The 22,342-nt window shown below is 38.7% G+C and overlaps 1 protein-coding gene across 2 annotated transcripts in view; it reads right to left on the bottom strand.

Annotated features, from left to right (window-relative positions):
- The window catches only part of ACACA (acetyl-CoA carboxylase alpha), a gene marked incomplete at both ends in the record, with an annotated part of 343,744 nt that overhangs the window by 129,058 nt on the left and 192,344 nt on the right, over positions 1 to 22,342 (bottom strand). For both annotated transcript variants that reach the window (XM_080712598.1, XM_080712599.1), the window contains 6 exons: positions 5,062 to 5,106; positions 5,870 to 5,926; positions 14,620 to 14,727; positions 15,875 to 15,971; positions 16,733 to 16,876; positions 19,910 to 19,933. In XM_080712598.1, the coding sequence (XP_080568724.1) occupies positions 5,062 to 5,106; positions 5,870 to 5,926; positions 14,620 to 14,727; positions 15,875 to 15,971; positions 16,733 to 16,876; positions 19,910 to 19,933 (475 nt within the window). The remainder of the gene's footprint in view (positions 1 to 5,061; positions 5,107 to 5,869; positions 5,927 to 14,619; positions 14,728 to 15,874; positions 15,972 to 16,732; positions 16,877 to 19,909; positions 19,934 to 22,342) is intronic.

The raw sequence follows: 22,342 nt of genomic DNA, 5'->3' as shown, positions 1-22,342 counted from the left end.
GGGCTGAGGGTGTGGCTCAGAGGCAGAATGCCCCGGGTTCAACTCTAGTACTGGGGAAAAAAAAAAATCATGACCGCTTATAAACAAAAGGAAACATCATAAGAGATTTTAAAAAGACCACTTTGATTAGAATCTCTTACAAATTTTTGGACCTAATGTTTATAAGTCACAAAAAAGGAAGAAATCCTGAAAATACATATTTTAGTATCCTTAAGAATTTTTCCCTTAAAAAAAAAAAGTATATCCAGGGGTGGTGGCTCACATTATAATCCCAGCATTTGGGAGGCTGAGACATGAGGAAAGCCTCAGCTACTTAGTGAGGCCCTTTGCAACTCAGTGAAACCCTGTTTCAAAATAAAGACCAGCTGGGCGTGGTGGTGCACACTTGTAATCCCCGCGCTTGGGAGGTGGAGACAGGAGGATCACGCGGGTGCAGGTTCGAAGCCAGCACAGCTGGCTTAAGAGACCCTGTTTCCAAAAATAAAAATGTATAAAATAGGTCTGGGAGCGTAGCCCAGAGGCAGAAGGGCTTCCAGGAACCCCAGTACCACCAAAATAAATAAATAAATAAATAAATAAATAAATAAATAAATAAATAAATAAGACTAAAAAACAGGGCTGGGTATGTAGCTCAGAGGTAGAATGCTCTTGGGTTCATTCCCCAGTACCACCACCACCACAAAAAAAAAAAAGCATAACATATAAAAATTAGAACTTTCTGCTGTACTTTTTGGAATTCTAGACTTGAAATGTGATTGAAACTAACAGAGACTGGACTGGAGAATTTTAACTAATAAAACTCTAGAAGTGCAGCTATTAAATAGCTGGAAACTCAACAAGCCATTTCTTTTAAAATTTTTTTCTACTTATTAATTTGGTACTTGGGATCGAACATAGGGGTACAGTCTTTTTCATTTTTTATTCTAAAACAGGGTCTCAATAATTTGCTGAGGATGGCCTCAAACCTGTGATTCTTCTGTCTCAGCCTTCCTAGTATGAGGATTACAAAGATACACCATGACAACTGGCACTTCATTTTTTAATACAAATAATATATATACAGGAATAGAATTGTTTTTTCTCAAAATTTCTATTTAAATATCAATTTTAAGCGTGATGGTGCATGCTTATCATCCCAGTAGTTGGGAGGCCAAGACAGAAGGATCACAGGCTCACAGCCAGCTTCAGCTACTTAGTGAGGCCCACCACAACTTAGTAAGACCTTGTTTTAAAATAAAGAATAAAAAAACAAATAAGGCTGGAAGTAAGACTGGGGATGTAGCTAGCAGGTAGAATGCCCCTGGGTTCAATCTCCAGTACCACACACAAAAAATATATATATATGAAATATAAAATATCAATTTTAAGCAGCAATGCTTAAAAGTCCGATTATGGGTACATGATTTAATTAAATGGTTATGGCTGTGGACTTGCCACTAAGTGGCCTTACAGTTAGTGAACATGCTGTCTCAACAAATCTCCATGTAAAGTAAATAGATGAAGGCAGCAGTAGACATACCTGTGGCTAGCTTTCTAGGGACTATGGCAATTATACAATAAAATATTGGAAATGCACATAGACTTTACTGGTATGTGAAATAGACAGTTCACGGCATGCGTGCTCTCTAGGAACCTTTCCTCTCTCTGGCCTTCATTGCTGTGTTCTGGCTCTAAACTATGAAACAGCACAGTTTGCTTCATTCCACACCAACTAATGTTTTTCATGAACAAAACTTGGTAACCTTCCTCCTCTCCTTGCCCCCTCATGTGCACATTCTCTCTTCTATTCAATAATATAGGGATTTCACAGTGTAGAACTGGGGAGGCTGCATACATCACGGTGGATTACCAAGAAGCCAGAGAGATCAAGGGATTCATCTCTAACACTCCTGGAAAGCTTCCTCTTTTTCACACTACACTAACTATGGCCAAGCACACATCAGATGACATGACAGAGGCTAAGCATCCTTCATGAATGGCAAGCTACCACCAACAGAAGAACTCACAGCAGCACCGTAACAGTGAGTCCTGGATTTGTACAATTCTTGCCGAGGCTTCCTAGTTATTGTAGATTCTGAGCAGAGTTCAGTAATAGTTGCCCTTGCCCCAGCAAAACCACTAACCATTTCTAACATAACATAAAAGCACCCCAACTCCTCTGCCATTCAATGCTTTAAAGCAAATCTAGTCCACATCTAAACCTTAATGTTCTCTATGCTCTAAAGCAGCCTTTCCTACATTCATGCTAAGTCACTTGTTAATTTCACCCAATGCCATTATAAATAGAACACAAAATGATTGCCTGGAAGGACCCCTTGCTGGCTTCATTTACTAGCAGATTTTGCCTAAACATGTCTCTATTCAACTGAAATCCAGAATTATCAGTTCAGCAGAAAGGAAAAAAAATGTTTTAAAGCTGTGAGATATATTCTAAGATATAACACAGATGCAAAGATAACAAAAGATATATTTTTGTATGTGTGTCATACCTAAAATAGTTTTTTAAAAGGTTAGTGAAAAAATTTAAAAAAGGCTAGTGAGAAACTTGGTAACCTTCCTCCTCTCCTTGCCCCCTCATATGCACATTCTCTCTTCTATTCAATAATATAGGGATTTTTTATTTAAAAATTTTTAGTAGACTTTTATTTAAATTGATCATGGAATGCTTATTACAGTTATTATATAGTTAATGTGCTAAAGACATGAAACTATTAACAAAAAGGAAAACAACTTTACAAATTCAGTGTCATTTCCGAGAATAATATGCTATTATTTTAAAGTCAGTGAAAAAAGAAAAAGCATATTAATATTTAAGAAACTTGCCTGATACCCTTCCAAAATCCAGGGCCTGGATCTGGCATGTCTACCCTAGATCTGAACAGCAACTACCAGCCCCAGTGTTTATTCATGGACTCTCATATTCTATCCCCAAGTATCAATTTTATTCTCTAAGCTCCTGATTTTTCTTACTAAAGCCCCAGGGTTCACTTTAAGCTCCTCATACATCTCCACTGACTCCAGTTTTCTATCTAAAGTTATTGATTGATGTATATCTACACTCTGCTTGATTTCCTGACATCGATAACACAAGGGAGCTGTGTAGTCCATAACATTTCCTAAAGCATTTCAGAAAATCTTAGCTCTTTAGCTTGCAAGGTAGGCGCTCTTGTTTCTCTATAGACTAGATCAGCAAGGTGAACTGTAAAAGGAGAAACAAAATGTCAAGTGCTAGAGACCTAATAAACAAAAGGGCAATAAAAGCAATCACACATGAGTCCTTGAATTTACAAAGGCCTTTCTAGAATCCCAAGTGTTATCTACATTGCAAATGAGCAAGACCTGAAAAGTAACTTCATTATCTTAATTGCAAAAAGAAAGGTAACAAAAAACCAAAAGGAAATAAAATATTTTATCAGGACAATTGAGACTTCCTAACATACTCTGTAATCTTCCTTACTATATTAGAATCCTTTTTTCCCCCTTTTTTTGTTGGACTGGGGATTAAACTCAGGAGCATTCTATCTCTGAGTTACATCTCTAGCCCTATTTTAAAATTTTTTATTATTTTGTGGAGCTGAGGATGAAAACCAGGGGCTTTCTACCTCTGGGCTATATTCCCAGATATATATTTAATATTTTATTTGAAAACAGGGTCTCACTGAGTAGCTGAGAGTGTCATTAATTAGCTGAGCCTGGCTTCAAACCTGCACAATCCTCCTGTCTCAGCCTCCCAAATACTGGGATTACATATGAGTTGGTCACCATGCCTGGCTGTATTCTTTATTTTGAAACAACATCTCACTAAGTTGCAGAGGGCCTTACTAGGTAGCGGAAGCTGGCTGAGAACCTGTAATCCTTCCTGTCTCAGTCTTCCAAGTACTGGAATTATAACTGTGTGCCACCATACCCAGCTAAAATCCATTTTTAATGAAACATTTTTACAACAGCCAGTCGTTTTGAGAATGACAACTGAAATTTTTTTTTTTGTACTGCAGAATGAACCCAGAGGTGTTCTACCTCTGAGCTACACCCCAGCCCAATTTCTTATTTAGTGTTTTGAAACAGTTGCAGAGGGCCTCATTAAATTGCTGAGACTGGCTACCAACCTGTAATCCTCCTATCTCAGCCTCCCAAATACTAGGATTACAGTGTACACTACCACACCCCGCTGAAATCTTGATTATAAACTGGATTTCTGGCCTGACTGCTGCCATTGTACTGAGTCATCACATAGACTAGATGCCAGGCTATTAACACAATTGTCTTTCTAGTAAAATTTTTAATCTTATTAATATTAACAGTTAATTCAGTTGTATGGGAGAATAAACAAAAGACTGTTTAGTTTTTATTTATTTCCTGCATTTAATATTAACATAAGACAAAAATAGCAACTTGGGCTCTGATAAGGCATCTTAAATAATAAATCACTCTTCTTGAGAATTGAGATTTCTTGATAATAGAACTTGAATTCATCTTTGAAAGAAGCCATCACCTCAAAAGGACAACTGATTATTCTTAATTATTGATTCACTGTGCACAGAAGCAATGACTACTTAGCTCCTTTTTCTACCTTATTTATCTGAAGAAATGAATATGTTCATTCTTACTATTTCTCAGAAATAGTTAGAATATGTTATAGGATTTAAAAAAACCTTTTAATGGGATACTTGGCATAAAAATTAGATATTCAGCTGGGTGTGGTGGTGCACGCTTGTAATCCCAGCACTTGGAAGGCGGAGACAGGAGGATCGCGCAGATTCGAGCCAGCCTTGCTAGCTTAAAAGACCCAATTTCCAAATAAAAATATAAAAACTAGGTGTCTGGGAGTATAGCTCGGAAGTAGAAGGGCTTCCAGGAACCCCAGTACCACCAAATAAAATAAAATAAGATATTCATTAGAATACTCTGAAAAATATGGGAGACCAAATGTCAATAGTCTACCTTTCTAAATAACTCAGACATATTCTCTTTAAATAATCAGCAGCAAAATCATCAGCAGCACCATCAATGGTAAACAGATAAAACAGTAAGTTATCATTCATAGGTGTTCCTTTGACTTACATGAAATCTTTGATCCACCTCACAGTTGAGCTGTTTTCTGAAATCCTTTTAAATCAAAGACAGAAGGAAAGAAAACACATCAGAAATTGGCAATTAGTAATAATATTTAAAATGAACTGAGTAATAAGTGAAGGGCTTAGAAAATCCTTCCCAGAAGCCGGGAGTGGTGGCACATGCTTGTTATCCCAGCATTTGGGAATCAGAGACCAGAGGTCACGGTTCACGGACAGCCTCAGCTACTTAGCCAGGCCCTTCGCAACTCAGTGAGATCCTGTTTCAATAATAAAAAAAGACTAAAAAGTAGGACTGGGGGTGTAACTTGGAGGTACAATGCACCTGGGTTTCATCCCCAGTACTGCAATAAAGAAAAAAAAGAAGGAAAGAAAGAAAGAAATAAATAAAGAAAGAAAGAAAATTCTTCCTAGAAAAACAATGTTATATCTAATTTTTAATAAAATTTATAAAAAAGTTCTATTTCTCAGCCAGGCATGGTGGCGCATGCTTGTAATCCCAGTGTTTGGGAGGCTGAGCAGGAGGATTGCACAGATTGGAAGCCAGCCTCAGCTACTTACTGAGGCTTTCAGTAACTTAGTGAGACCCTGTTTCCAAATAAAATATAAAATAGGTCTGGGAGTATAACCAGGAGGTAGAAAGCCCCTGGGTCCCACCCTCAGTACCACACACACACAAAAGTTATATTTCTCTGCATAAGTCCCATAAGTAAGCATTTTATTGCAATCATATTTTTTATTAAAAAAAATTCTGACAGCAATGTAAAATATTACAAATACAATCCACATGCCAATACCTTTTGTGCAACCAGGAAAGTAAGGCGCCGGATCCCATGCTCAACCAGGGTAGCTTTCTATGAACAAACACATAAAACAGAAGATAGATGACATCTCCATTCATCCTAAATTTTACTCTGTTCAGTCCTTATAAGACTGATCAGCCGGGTGTGGTGGCGCATGCTTGTAATCCCAGGATTTGGGAGGCTGAGACCCAGAGGATCATGGTTGGCAGACAGCCTCAGCTACTTAGTGAGGCCCTCTACAACTCAGTGAGACCCGGTCTCAAAATAAAGAATAAAAAATAGGGCAGGAGCTGTAGCTCGGAGGTCAAATGTCCCTGGGGTTCCAGTCCCAGACCCGCAAAAAAAAAAAAAAAAAAAAAAGACTCTGATCAGCATAATCACCCTTTTTGGATATCTGCATCTCAGCTAAAAATCTTCAAATTTACAAATAAATAAATCTTAACAGAGCTCTTGGGTCTAAGTCTTGTGAAATAGGTTTTATTTTCATTATTTTATTTATTTGTTTTTTTATGGTACCAGGGATAGAACCCAGGGATATTCTACCTCCAAGCTACACCCCCAGCCCATTTTTTTTTTTTTTTTTTTTTTTTTTGGTGGTGGTGGTACTGGGGTTCTCGGAAACCCTTCTACCTCCAGGCTACACTCCCAGCACCTATTTTTATACTTTTTTAAATTTGGAAACAGTGTCTCTTAAGCCAGCTCCACTGGCTTTGAACCAGTGTGATCCTCCTGTCTCTGCCTCCCAAGCGTGGGGATTATAAGTGTGCGCCACCATGCCCGGCTTATTCTTTATTTTGAAATAGAGTCTCACTGAGTTGCAAAGGGCCTCACTAAGTAGCTGAGGCTGTTCGCGAACTGCAATCTTCGGGTCTCAGCCTCCCAAATGCTAGGCTTATAAGCATGTGCTGCCACGCCCAGCTTTGGAATGGGTTTTATATTGATCTGGACAAAATTGAAAGAGGAAAAAGGGTCACATAAAGTCACCTAAATGTTCTCAGAACTGATTTACATCAAAGTAAACCTACAATTCATGCTTTTAGAAATCACTCAAACGTGAAGATTAAAGCTAATATATAAACTAAATGAAATCAGGTAAAGGGAAATAAAATCCCTCCCTCCCTTCCTAGTGTGAGGGATGGAACCCAGAGTTATTCTGCCACTGAGCCACATCCCCAGTCCTATGTATGTATGTATGTATGTATGTATGTATGTATTTATTTTGCAGTAGTCGGGGTGGAACCCAGGGGGGTTCTACCTCTGAGTGACATCACCAGCCCTATTTTATATTCTTTATTTTGAAACAGGGTATCACTGAGTTGCAAAGGGCCTTACTAAGTAGTAGCTGAGGCTGTCCACGAACCATGATCCTCTTGTCTCAGCCTCCCAAATGCTGGGATTACAAGCATGTGCCACCATGCCCAGCTTCCTTTCATTTTTTAAGGCAGGGTCTCACTAAAGTTGCCCAGGATGGCCTCAAACTTGGAGCCACCCTGTCTCCTGAGAGGCTGGGATTACAGGCATTTGTGACCATGCTCAGCAAATAAAACACTTCCTATAAAACAGAAAATAGAGGTCCTAAACTGTTGTGTAAATTATAGACATTATAGCCCGGCATGGTGGCACACGCTTGTAATCCCTGCACTTGGGAGGCTGAGACAGGGGGGTCGCACAGGTTTGAAGCCAGCCTCAGCTACTTAGTGAGGCTCTCAGCAGCTGAGTGAGACCCTGTTTCCAAATAAAATATAAAACAGGTCTGGGAGTACAGGCTGGAGGTAGAAAGCCTCTGGGTCCCACCCTCAGTACCACCAAAATAAATAAATAAATAATAAATAGAAATTATGCACCATTAGATACAGCATTTCTAGAATTCAACCTAACAAATCCTAACCTTCAGTTATTCTAAAACAATTTTCTTTTACTTTACATGAAGGTATTTTTAAAAAAAAAAAAAAAAAGGTTCTCTTAAAGTTGGCCATGGGCAGGGCGTGGTGGTGCATGTTTGTAATCCCCGCTCTTAGGAGGCAGAGACAGGAGGATCGCGCTGGTTCGGAGCCAGCCTCGCTGGCTTAAGAGACCCTATTTCCAAAAAAAAAAAAAAAAAAAATAGGCCTGGAAGTGTAGCCTGGAGGTAGAAGGGCTTCCAGGAATCCCAGTACCAAAAAATAAAAAAATAAAGAAATTGGGCATGGTAGCCAGGTGTGGTGAGCATGCTTGTAATACCAGCATTCGGGAGGCAGAGGTTCGTAGACAAGCCTCAGCAATATAGCGAGGCCCTTTTCAACTCAGTGAAATCCTGTTTCAAAAATAAAAAGACTAAAAACTAAGACTGGGGGCATAGTTCACAGATACCAATGGCTCTGGGTTCCATCCCCAGTACTGCAAAAAAAAAAAAAAAAAAAAAAAAAAAATGTTGGGCATGGTAGCACATGTCTGGAATCCCAGTACATGGGAAACTGAAACAGGTGGATTGTAGGTTAACTTAGTGACACACCATTTTGAAGTAAAAAATGAAAACCAGGCATGATGGCAGATGCCTGTAATCTCAATAATTGGGAAGCTGAGAGAGGGGGATCACAGGTTTGAGGAAAGCCTCAGCAGTATGGTGAGATTCTTAGCAACCTAGCAGATCATTTCAAAATATAAAATAAAATAGGTTGTTGAATACCCCTGGGTTTAATCTTCAGTATCAAAATAAACAAGGCTGGGGTGTGGCTCAGATGTAGAATGCCCCTAGGTTCGATCCTCAGTAACAAAAACAAAAGATTCTCTTAAAAAATTATATTTATCCTAGCCTTGTATTCCATTGTGATGTTTTGAATACAATGCACCAATAAAAACTTATAAAAATTATATTTGTATTTATTTGTTTTTACTGGTGCAGTGTAGTCATACATCTTAATGGGGTACAAGGTGGTATAGGCATACATGCACACATCACTCATTTAGCCCTTCCCCACTTCCCACCCTATTCCCTCCCTCCTTCTCAGGTTTGGCTTAGAGATTGACTTTGATATGTTTGTGAATGTACATCATGTACATTAGGGAATTTCCCTCTTCCCCCTCCTCAGATAGGTCATCTTATATGCTCATCTACAGTTTCTCCTTCTTCACCTAAAGTTCCTCCTATGACCCTAGCTTCTGCATATTAAAGAGAGCATCCGATTTTTTACTTTTTGTTACTAATCTCACTTAGCATAATGTTCTCCATTCCATCCATTTCCCTGCAAATGACATAATTTTGTTTTTCTTTATGACTGAATAAAATTCCATTGTGTACATATCCCACAATTTCATATTGCCTTCATCTGTTCATGGAAATCTTGGATGTTTCCATAGAAATTATTTAAAGCAATGTTGAACTGGCTTTTAAGTTCAGGTAGCATTCATATCTCCACTTAGCATAGGTGAACAGTATATTAGAAGTCAAAAGAGAACAGAAGTCTCGAGACAACTTGTTATATGTGTCTTGGGCTTTTGGAACTTAGTGTTTCCCTATCCTCTACTCCTCAATTACCTCGAAAGGCAAAGGATCAGTATGAATTAAGTGAAAGACATTCTTTTAAAGGTCTCTAACAGAGGTGCTACATGGCCAACAAATAGAAAAGCAATCCCACTAGCTGAACGACTTTGAGAGAATATATGAATAGTACAGATGAAAAAATACATTGACTTTTATAACCTACATCCAGGCTTTAGTTTGATCATATTCCTTGCTATAAATCTAACCACAAGATAAGTTCATAAGCCAGTTCTTAATTTTCATGATACTATATTAATTAATTAATCTAAATTGGACTCCTCTTATGAAGAAGTATGTTCCTGAGTCATTTCCTCCTCTTTCTCTATTTCTTCTAAGAAAATGCTGAGTAGTAAGATAATTTTATAAAAATATAAGCAGAAAATACTGAAAAAATAAATTTTCCATAAACACATTCTAATAAAAAATTCCTAGGTCAAATACAAGTAAATTTTGGTCCAACCAAATTTTAAAATTATCCATACTATCATCATGCCCCTCAATGTAAATAACCAAATACTGACACTACAATAAGAAAACACTGTGTTAAAAGAAAGGGAGTATGATAATGCTGAGTCTCTCTGTGTGCCCGGGAACAGACATATTTCTTTTGACATCAACAAAGAATTCCACTATAGTCAAGTCCTTCAAAGACAAGCATCAATAGCTATGTTCTGGCAAGGGAAGAAAATAACTTTAATAATGCCATGATTTAAAATCAAAATTGTTATTGCTTTTAAAATTCCACAAGTGGCTGACAATAACAGCAGAGCAACAGGATTCTGATTACATTGTAATAATGTGGGTCTCACAGCAAGTCCACAGCTATTACCCAGCGATTAGGCGTCAGCACCTGGAGAAACTCCATTTACACTGACTGCTTCAATCTCCTCCACAAGTCATTTACAAATATATGATCCTAATTTCTATGAGAGAAAAAAGACATGCTGGGACTAGAAGATTATTTGAACAATTTGGATCAACCTATTTGATAGTTTAATGTGTGCTTTAAAAAAAAACTTTCTAAACTGCTAGGAGCATGATCATGAAGTGAAAAACAAAACTAGTTATCACTTCAGCTCTTATTTTTAAATTGCTTTTCCTTCTTTTATATATTTTTAAGATAGGAGGACAAAAATGCCAAATATTCCTGGTTAAACACAGTGCCTCATGCAGTTAAGAGCGTCTCTAGGCCTGGAGTATCATCGCACTCTACCCTAACCCTTATGAATAAACTTAAGCAAAGACACACAGTCTCTCTGTGTTATAGTTTATGAGTCCAATAAAGAAAAGTCATATCTTTATTGCTCACTAATATTAAAAAAAATATATAGTAATCAAGCTTAGTGGCTCACACCTATAATCCCAGTACTTGGGAAGCTAAAACAGGAGGATTGCAGGTTCGAGGAGAGCCTTAGCAACCTAGCGAGACTTCAAAATTAAAAAATGAAAGGGCTAGGGGTGCACCTCAGAGGTAGAATGGCCCTGGGTCAATTACAATACCCAAAGGAAATACACACACACACACACACACACACACACACACACACACACACACACTAAAGAAGTCATGGTAGCACATGCCTATAATCTCAGTACTTGTGAGTCTGAGACTGGCGAATTGCAGGCTTGAGACCAGTCTCAGTAAAAGTGAGACTTTCAGCAACCTAGTGAAACTCTTTTTTTGAAATTTAAAAGAATGGAGGTGGGGGAGGGGTGGTAAAGGTGTAGAAAGGTGTAGCTCAAAGGTAGAATGTTCCTGGGATTCAATCCCTAGTACCACCAATAAATAAATAAATAAATAAATTAATTAATTTGTGTGTGTATGTGTGTGTGTACACACGGCATGCACACACGACATCCTTCAGAACAGTTTAACAGGGCACTGTTGACACAATTACATATCACAATGAAATACAACTGTAGAGGCTGAGGGTAGAGTGCAGTGATAGAGAACTACCCTAATATGTTTGAAGCCCTGGGTTCAATCCCCAGTACCATGACCCTCACACAAAAAGTAACTTTTTTTTTCTTCTTCAGTACTGGAGATTGAACTCGGGGGCATTCCCTCCAAGCTTTACCTTCCAGCCCTAATTTGTTTGTTTGTTTTCTTTTCTTTTGTGGTACTGGGGATGGAACCCAAGGGCTTCCTACCTCCGGGCTAAACTCCCAGACCTATTTTATATTTTTATTTGGAAACAGGGTCTCACTAAGTTGCTGAGAGCCTCACTAAGTAGCTGAGGCTGGCCTCGAACTTGTGCGGTCCTCCTGTCTCAGCCTCCCAAGCGCTGGGATTACAAGCATGTGCAACCACACCTGGCACTTCCAGCCCTAATTTTTATTCTTTATTTTGAAACAGGGTCTAATTAAGTAGCAGAGGGCCTAACCAAGTAGCTGAGGCTGGTTATAAATCTTCATTACTACAGTTTCAGATTCCCAAGTACTGGGATTTACAAGCATGCACCACCACACCCACCTAAAAGTAACTTTAGATTATCATTTTAAGTATGCCTATCCAGTTCCCTCCAGCAGACTATAAATATCTTCAAGGTAAAAATGCATTATTTAGCCAGGCGTGGTGGCGCATGCTTGTAATCCCCGCGCTTGGGAGGCAAAGACAGGAGGATCGCGCAGGTTCAAAGCCAGCCGTGCGCGCTGGCTTAGGAGACCCTGTTTCCAAAATGAAAATGTAAAAAATAGGTCTGGGAGTGTAGCCCGGAGGTAGAAGGGCTTCCAGGAACCCCAGTACCACCAAAAAAAAAAAAAAAGCTCCTGAAGCTCCTAGATCTATGTCCTATAGAGATGACATCAAAGCTTTAAGTTCTAGTCTTTGGTTTATCATCTTCCAGTTGGTGACCAAGAACCCTTAATCTCTCTGATTTTGAGCTTTGTCCCATGTGTACAATTGAAATAATTCTTGATTCATTTAACCACATGGGATTTGTGGTAATGTGAAATAAGTAAGTGTAGATAAAACTTCTTTATGAATAGAAAGCATTAGTATTGCGAATAAATATGCTGATTAATGATTCAAGGTATAAAAATACATTTTATTTAGCTACTTAAAAATCCTTAATGCTGGGTGTGGTGGCACATCCTTGTAATCCCAGCATTTGGGAGGCTGAGACAGGAGGATCACACAAGTTCGAAACCAGCCTCAGCTACTTAGTGAGGCTCTCAGCAATTTAGTGAGACCCAGTTTCCAAATAAAATATAAAATAGGTCTGGGAGTATAGCCCGGAGGTAGAAAAGCCCTTAGGTTCCATCCCCAGTACTTCCAAAATAATAAAAATAAATAAAAATTAAAATAAAATTAAAATAAAAAACAACAACATAAAAATCCTTAACAACTGGGCAAGGTGGAATATACCTATAATCCCAGTACGTGGGAGACTGAGACAGGACGACTGCAGGTTTGAAGTCTACCTCAGCAACTTAATGAGCTCCTCAGCAACTTAGCAAGACCCTGTTTCAAACTAAAAAGCTGAGGATGTGGGTTGGAGTAAGGATGGATGCTCTTGGGTTTGATCCCTAGCACCAACCCCCCCCCAAAAAAAAAAACCTTCAACAAAGTAGTAAAATTTGAGATAGTCCTTAAGACAAGAGGAGGGGGAAAAGGAGAGAAGAAGGGAGAAGAAAATATTCCAGGTGAAAGCTGAAAAAAAAATGATGAGAATTTAAGTTGAAACTATGAAGCTTGATGTCAACATGAGATATCTAAGTGACAGAAAATTGAAAGTATGAAAGTATAACTAATATTTTCAAGGGAGGGAAGGGAAGGACACACAGAAATCTGCGTGGACTTGGGGCTTATATGTGTGGAGTTAAAGCATCAAAAGAAACCACTCAGCAAGTGAATGAGAGTTTAAGACTTCAGAACTCAGAGAGATTAGGAATAAAATTTCCCTTAAAAACATTTTAGATATTTGAGGTCTTTATTTCCTGACATAAAAAGATTTTTATATCATTAAATTACTTTGGTATCATACCCCTCTAGGCAGAACTAGCCCAGTTTTGATAGTTATGATAAAAGGCATAGCCATTACATCACATTACATTACATAGCCTTACAAGAAGCAACTTATGAAAGGATGGCTTTAGCCAAGCACAGTGGCACATGCCTGTGATCCCAGCAACTCAGGAGGCTGAGGCAGGAGGATGACAAGTTTGAGGCCAGACTGTGGAACATAGCAAGACCATCTCTCAAAATAAAATAATTTTTTTGGGGGGTGGTACTGGGGTTTCTGGAAGCCCTTCTACCTCCGGGCTACACTCCCAGACCTATTTTATACTTTTTTATTTTTGGAAACAGGGTCTCCTAAGCCAGCACAGCTGGCTTCGAACCTGTGCGATCCTCCTGTCTCCGCCTCCCAAGCATGGGGATTACAAACGTGCGCCACCACGCCCGGCTAAATAAATATTTTTAAAAGAACTGGGGATGTAAATCAGTGGTAGAACACTGGCATAACAGTCTAAGACCCTAGGTTCAATCCCCAGCACAGCAAAATAAAATAAAATGAAAGATTGCCATGCACGGTGGCACATAATTCCAGTATTTGGGAGGCTAAGACGGGAGGATCACAGGTTTTTTTTGGTTTTTTTTGTACTGGGGTTCCTGGAAGCCCTTATACCTCCGGGCTACACTCCCAGATCTATTTTTATACTTTTTAAATTTGGAAACAGGGTCTCTTAAGCCAGTGTGGCTCCTGTCTCCGCTTCCCAGGCACGGGGATTACAAGCGTGCGCCACCACGCCAAGCAGGATCACAGGTTTGAAGACAGCCCAGAAAAATAGCAAGATTCTACATTTTAGTAGACCCTGTTTTTAAAAACAAAGGCTAAACCAGGCGTGGTGGCACATGCTTGTAATCCCTGTGCTTGGGAGGCTGAGACAGGAGGATTGCTCAGGTTCGAAACCAGCCTCAGCTGGCTTAAGAGACCCTGTTTCCAAATAAAATATAAAATAGGTCTGGGAGTGTAGCCCAGAGGTAGACGGCCCCTGGGTTCCATCCCCAGTACCACCATAAACAAACAAACAAACAAACAACAAAGGCTAAGGTGTAGCTCGGGGGTAGAATGTCGATTCAGTCCACAGCACGGTCATGCACGTAAGTGCACGCACACACATACACACATGAACGTATGCATGCACATACACACTCAAAAGGATAGCTTTGACACAACCAGCAGGAAAGGGCCACCACTGGCTTCCACAATCAAGGACTTACATTTTGCTGGGTAAACTCTCTGAACATAGCTGCCAGGCTGTCATCCTCAATATCACAGTCAGTCTTGATAGCCACATTCAGAATATGAATTGGCTCATCCCTGGGGGCCTGTAACTCAAGAACAAAAACCAAAGAAATCGTGATTCTGACTATGAAGCAGGAAGAAGTTATAGTACCTGGCAGAATAACTGAAAAAGGGGTATACTCCCACCCAATATTTTGATTTGCCTATCAGTAGGAATAAGCAAACTAACGGTACTGCCTGATATTCACAACACAGATTAAGGAAAGTAAAGCTCATAAAAGATAAGGCAGCAAAGGCATTAGCTAGAGGTAACTTCAAATCTTGACATAAACTTGAAGGTCGATATTTCTCAATTTTTTCACCAAGAAAATGGGGGTAAGGTTATTTTATCTGCCACATGTATTCACAGTATGTGAAGAAAAATGAGTGAAAAAAGCCATCAGAACATATCCCCACTTAAGGTCTTTAGAGTTTATCAGATAGTAGAAGCACCAAACTACAGAAAAATAATGTTGCAGGGAATAATGAACAGAGCAATTTGTTTACTGATAAACAAACACGAAGGATTTAATAAAAAGAGACAATGTTTAAAAAGATGTTCTTTCTTTCTTTCTTTCTTTCTTTCTTTCTTTCTTTCTTTCTTTCTTTCTTCTTTCTGTAGTCTAAAGTCTAAGACACAGGCTATCACTGGTTAACAACTCCAGCAATCAAAGCTGAAATCCCTTTTTTTTGGGGGGGGGGTCTGGGGATGGAACACAGGGGCATTCAACCTCTGAGCTATATCCCCTGCCTATTTTTTATTCTTTATTTTGAAACAGGGTCTCACTAAGTTATGGAGAGCCTCACTAAGTAGCTGAGGCTGTCTGCAAACCACAATCCTCCAGTTTCAGTCTTCTGAATGCTGGGATTACAAGCGTAGGTCATCACACTCGGCTCAAAGCTGAAATCTTTAAAACAACATCCAAAGACTCAGAGGAAGCTGCAATATATATAGCTGAGCCTGTTCTATGCTATGGGTTCCAAGATAATCATACCATTTTTAAAATTTAGAATTTATATTCCACCTGCTTCCACATTTACTTTGATGAGGCATATAAAATTAAATAACACAAAACAGGTTAAATAGGTAATTTGTTCTCTATAATCTTCCAAAGTAGAAAGATAGGATATAGTTAGTATATAGTGCTGTGTCTGAAGGAACAAAGCAGTTTCCCAACGGGGACACTATACCTTGTCTTCATCATACAGAGATGTATGACCTGCCTCTGGGAATGTGGGGCTTTGTGGTGGGGAGTCACAGAAGCAGCCCATCACTTCATCAAAGATCCTGAAAAATACCAGAGAAATACCACCATGAAAACCCAAGTGGTAGGAAACGAATGCTGCTATTGGCAGCTCAGTCTACAAGAATAATCCATCCCAGCCTGTGCACAATACTCAGCTGAAAAGAGTGGCTGGAGATGACATTCAAAATTTCACCAAGTGGCAGAAATTAGGAGGATGGATTGTTTAAACTTTAATAAACCATATTTATTTTTTCTCTTAGAAAAAACAATGATCTAAAGCATTTTTATTTTGTTTTGCTTCACATATAAGATATGAACACTGCTGTCTTCATCATTCTTAAAGTAACAGCAAGAGCTGGGTCTGCAGCAGTGACAGACCAATGTAATTACCCCTCCCCCTAGGGTAATGCATCAGTATACATCAAGAGATAGATGCTGAATGCATTTAATCAAAAGATGTATCGTCTCTGGTAGGGCTCACTCTAGTGTTGTGTTTAATTTCTCCTGACATTTCACTCATCACAGAGCAGACAGCTTCTACTGTTAGCTCCTAGAGAAAAGATGATTTTTGTTCGTCTTTTTTTTTCCTGACCAGGTTCATACTACAAGCAGAGACTTGTAGAGACTCAAAGAGAGGTAGAAATGGAAGCACATATACTTCTTTTGATGGCAGATGCAATGAGGGCTATATCTCCTTAGCTTGTTCATGACCATTATGGAGACCTATACTTTGCAGAAAGGTAAGAACTTCAAAGAGAGGTCAAGGATGCCCTTAAATAGGCACAGTTCTGCAATGCCTTACCTGACAAAATCTTCAAAAGTCCGAAAAGAGACCATTCCGCCCATCCGCTGGCAAGGTGGGGTAAAGGAGCTGTCCAACAGCACATCGCTGACACTAGCTACATGAGTCATTCCATAGTGGTTGAGGTTGGAGGAGAAGGACATTCTAAACGATAATTCAATCAAGTTCATTAGACAAGGAGGGTAAGAGCAAGAACTTAGAAAGTAATAATAGGGAAAAGGAGCCAGAAGAAAATAGAAGTAGGGTCAGGTTGCAGAGCAGATTTGGTTTTTTACCCACATGCATAAGTGTATCTTGCTAGATTCGTTGTTTCATTTGAATTTCTCCATACAAATTATATTTTCATCATCCCCAAATTTCTTCATATAGAATCCAAAGGCCTGTCATAAATTTCTTGACAGTTTTTTTTTTTTTGGGGGGGGGTTGGAGATGGATCCCAAGGGCATTTGACCTCCGAGCTACACCTCCTGCCCTATTATTTTTTTAATTCTTTTATTTTGAAACAAGGTCTCACTAAGTTGCAGAGGGCCTCACTAAGTAGCTGAGGCTGACCGCGAACCGCGATCCTCCAGTCTCAGCCTCCCTAATGCTGGGATTGCAAGCGTGCGCCACTACACCTGGCTTCTTGACAGTTTTTTGTTTGTTTGTTTTGTTTTGTTTTTTGTTTTTTGTGGTACTGGGGTTCCTGGAAACCCTTCTACCTCCGGGATACACTCCCAGACCTATTTTTTTATATTTTTTTAATTTGAAAACAGGGTCTCTTATTAAGCCAGCGCGACTGGCTTCGAACCTGTGTGATCCTCCTGTCTCTGCCTCCCAAGCACGGGGATTACAAGCGTGCGCCACCACGCCTGGCTTGACAGTTTTAATACAATGACTTTATGACATGTTTGGTGAATGAATAGCACACAGGGGTTAAAAACCATTCTGCATCTTTCGCCTCCCCAAAATATTCCCTACTTGAAAAGGAAGTATGCAAGCTAAGTGAGTTGTAATTACGCAACACTTACGGCATTTTTCTCTAAGAATTATAATAAGTGTTTACAGATAGAGAGGTGGCTATATGTATATAGAATAATTCCTACTAAGAATGAAATGGGTTAGTAAATCATTATAAAAAGTATTATTTATGGTACAGAAACAAGTCAATCTACAAAAGAAACTTTACTAGGCATTTACCTTTTCTTTATCAGGTTAATAGGGGTAGTTATTAGGATTATAGTTCTCCCTTTTTGAAAGAGAGACATTTTTCAACCCCAAGTTGCAATATTTCCCCTTTACATTTAAATACTTCTACACCACAGTAAAAATATCTCCATTCAAAGCTCTTAACAATTTTTAGGAAGACACAAAGGGGCAGAGCATGGGTCTCAAAGTATGTGTAAGCATGACAAATAGTTACTAAATAGAGATGCTTGGGGAGAATTGAACTGGTTTGTTCAATCTAAAATCATAATGAAGCTCAATATTTTGATGCACCTCAGCAGCATGGACTGATAAAGTATTTCTGAGTGCCCAATCAGGACATCCTGTTAGAAGGAACAAGCTGAGCCTCCAGGATTTGCCTGACATGTTAGGGGCATACTTATCTGAATCCAGTTCAGAGCGAGGCAATGACACCTGCATTTTGTGGACTTGCCCAAAATCTTTATGAAGTGTACTACCTGCAGTGCTGCAGGAAAAAGAAAGCCAGCAATGTGGACATGAGATCTGGATATGTATTGGGTCCTTTGCAAACCATACTGATAAAAAGCAGTGGAATTCTTCATAGGATGGAAACACCGCTCACACAGACTATGGAGACTGACACTCCTGGCTTTTATTCCTTTGGTAAATAATGGCTATGGAAAAGGCATGTCATCTTTTGACAGTACTGGGGAATACAAAGGCAGAGTAGGAGAGGAAGCCACTGATACCATGAGTGAAACAAACAAATGAAACACACATCAAGCAAGTCTTACACATGGTGCCTACTAGAGACTGGGCTTCTGAGCTGAATTAACTCAGAAGTGCTAACATTCCCTCTTTTCTAGGATCACCAAATATATTTACTGAAGGAGCAAGTTTGTGAGGCAATAATATCTTTACCTGCCTGTCATTACACACGAAAGACAAAAAGTTTCCCGATAACATTTAAAGGGAACTCCCTCTACAAAGCTAACTGACTTGACTGTGGCAAACATGGGGTTAAATATCTTTCACTAGACTGAGCCCCCTGGGAAATATACACTATTCAGTTTGCCTTCACTGCTATGCTCAGGCCACAGCATCTAAAGGCAAGCAGGAATGAACCAAGCCCACTCTCCAGAAGAGTAGGAGACCCTATAAAAGCACTCTCTTTCTTTTCCACATCTCAATTGGGCTCTAAAAGCTACAATCAGTTTTGATTACTTAATATTTTAAAGGTAAAAGAACAAAATAAATGTAAGCCTATAAATATTTCCACATGTAACATTATCCACACTGAGCTTGCCGCCAACTTATCAATGCTGTTAGCATTTTATGGATTCAATGCCAGTGGGAATTGCTATCCTCTCAAACTTGCATTGTGTTACCTTGCTTGGTTCAAGGAGGCAGCAGAAACTCAAAATATATACTAAAATACCACTTGTGTTATACTGGCCTGGAAACTCTTCACATATTAAAACCTAATATACCTTTCTAACATTAATCTTATAGGTTTAAAATAGACATCTTTCTAATCATTATAACATCAACACTTTAGAAAAATAGCTAACAAACTGATAAAACATGAGATCAGCTATTTCTGAATTTATACTCCTCTAAAAGGAGAAGCAAATTAGGGAAACTAAGAATGGAAAAAAACCTGTGAGCAATTTTTCAGGATATGAGTAACCTTAAGGGTTTCTCCTCTAAAAGCCCCAAACTAAACAGAGAACTTAGAAAAGACGTTTCCAGCAAAGCTGAACTTCGAAGAGACAAACTCCCTATCACATATGACTAAATGGGAGCTCTTCATACTGACATCTTTCAAGTCCTGCTTTTTAAACCACTGAAGACGTGTTTTCCAAACAGAAAGAGTAATTTACTATGTCCAAAGGCACTGCCTTGTCTCATGTAGTGTTATTTTTCCTGGTTTCACTATTCTAAGTTATTTTTAAAAAAGAAAAAAAAAAAAGGTGCTTTCAATTGGAAAAGAAACTAAACATACGGTACCTGTTTAGCGTGGGGATGTTCCCTCTGTAATTAAACAACCACAGTTAGTTACTGTTAGGTTAGTGAAAGCCATAATAAAAAAAAAAAAAAAAATTGTCAGCAGATACAGACTAGTCACAAGGAGCTCCAGTTTGGCAGCTCTGGCATTCAGCAGACATAATTAAGTGCTCATTACCCTTCAACCCCCAGGGTACCTCCAAAGAGGCCTGCATCCTGACCTACCTCACCACAGCAGCTGTGGAGAAAAGGGTCAAAATGTATTTGCAATGGATTTTTAAAAATAACTCCATTATGAAAAAAATGATGCATAGTAGTAAAACACAGGCTGGTGAAAATTAATTCATGCTATATGATATGGTATATTTTCTTAAACAGCAACATGAAATATAATTCTTGACAAGTTCTCAGAGAAACATTTCTTGCTTCTGTTTTTGAAGTTGTAATAAAGAGAAGTTGATTCCACAGCTCTTCCTATCTTCATTGTTTTTCTACAATTTGTGATGAACTTGCAAATTTTCCTCAAAATAATAAATAAAATCCAGGGATCTAGGTTCCCAGTTCTTGTGATCATCCCCTGATCTCATGGGGAGGTAAGCAGAGGATACTCCATCCTATAGGAGCTTAAACTGCAAATCAAGCAGGAAAGTGATGATAAATGATTCTACTACTAGAGTGGCATGATTTGTTAAAATTAATTAATAATTTTTAGTTATATGAGTTTAGGGTAATAATTATTTTTTAAAATTACTCTTAAGTTTAAAAACTCTGTGCCCCTCATAAATAAAACTTTTCCTAATTTGGCTAGCTCTAAAACTTCCTTATAAAGAATGTGCCAAAATCACGAAGAAAGACCAGGGCAAGAATGGAAAACAAAGCAAGCCTCTCACAATTTCTTTGGTCTTTTGACACTGTGTCTTAAAATTTTGATGTCAGTCATTTCCCCAACTTAAAAATATTCAAACTAATGAAAATCCTTATTTTCAATGTTAAAAGGACAAAATTATATTTACCACCCACAATTTAGGGTTATTGGAAGAGGTCTGATTGGTTGATGTCTTAACCTTCCTACATTCACTTATCAGCATTTAATCATTGTTGGAGTTTTCTGGCACACAGAGGACTTAATGGGCAGAACACGGTGGGTGGTGCTGATGATATGTGGGAAGCAGGATAGAGGGAGGAAAATGATGCACTTCCCATGGCAGTGAAAGGAGCAGAATAGACTGAGCTGGCCATATAAATAAAAAGCTGTGACATATCACTGCACACAAACTATATACCTCATGTGATTTGTGAGTAGCAATGCTCTTTGCATCAAACCTGTATCACAGAGAGAATTCATAAGGCAACATGAGCAAACTATGAGTGCAAAAACCTGAACCTTTGCTATCTGGATTCCTTGAGCTCTTACTTAGGAGAATGGGTTTTATTTTATAAGAGATTCTTAGCAATAATGTACTTGGCTCTCATGAATATATAAAAAGTATGCACAGATTCTAGAGCAGAGGGATGTGTAGCTGAATAGAAAACTAAGGGCAGATGGTAACGAGATTATATAAAAGCGTTCTTTTTAAGATGGAAAAATTTCTAAAGAATAGGGCAATCTGCAGTTTCTTACTATGAACCTCAGTTCAGAGAGAAGAACCCTATAACCAAAGCAATCTCGGGGTCCATTCATGCAGATTTCTGGAGTTTAGAAACTAGTAGCATCTCTCTCCACTTAACCAATTTCTCAAACTAATAAAACAGTCTCACTGCTTCTAGAGCTATACTGTAATTCCTTAGGGAGCCTTCACAGGATGAGGGCCAAGTTTTCAGGAGGAAAGGGCCTAAATTGAAAAGAACACCACCAACAAAAAAACCAGCCCTTCTCCATCAGCAATTCTTCAGCTCTCATAGGGAGCCCCCTGCTGCTTTGTTATAGGAATTATACACCATCCACACAGTATGGGGTACAAAACAAAAACTCCTAACATCTACAGTTTTTAAAGAATAGCCCCAAATCAATCATGTAAGAGGTAAATTTAGAGCCAGATTCTCCTCTTTGGTAGAATACGAATCTGTAGGGTTATAGGAGAGATGAGTAGGGAAAGATAAAAGTGTCTATTAACAGGTAAATGCTTAGCCATGTCCACAATGATCATTTCTATATGTTGTTATCCTGTGAAGGATATTTAATCATCTTAAGAATATGACAAATGCAGCATATTGCACACTACTGTGATATACCAGAAGGCTAGGCCCATGGCCTATGTAAAATTAAGAGAATGTCTATGATTTAAATATTCAACTTATCTATCTAAAATAAAAATCTATCATATTCCATGGCATTCTCATCATGTAAAAATAGTAAAACTGCTCAACCTCTGTAAGACAACTGCCATATTTTCTTTTTTTTTTTTCCTTTAAAATTTTTTTATTGGTGCATTATAT

The sequence above is a fragment of the Muscardinus avellanarius genome, assembly GCF_963383645.1.
Source record: "Muscardinus avellanarius genome assembly, chromosome: 16".
Taxonomy (NCBI): domain Eukaryota; kingdom Metazoa; phylum Chordata; class Mammalia; order Rodentia; family Gliridae; genus Muscardinus; species Muscardinus avellanarius.
Note: the sequence above shows the minus strand (reverse complement) of the source record. Positions and strands in the feature narration are given on the sequence as shown.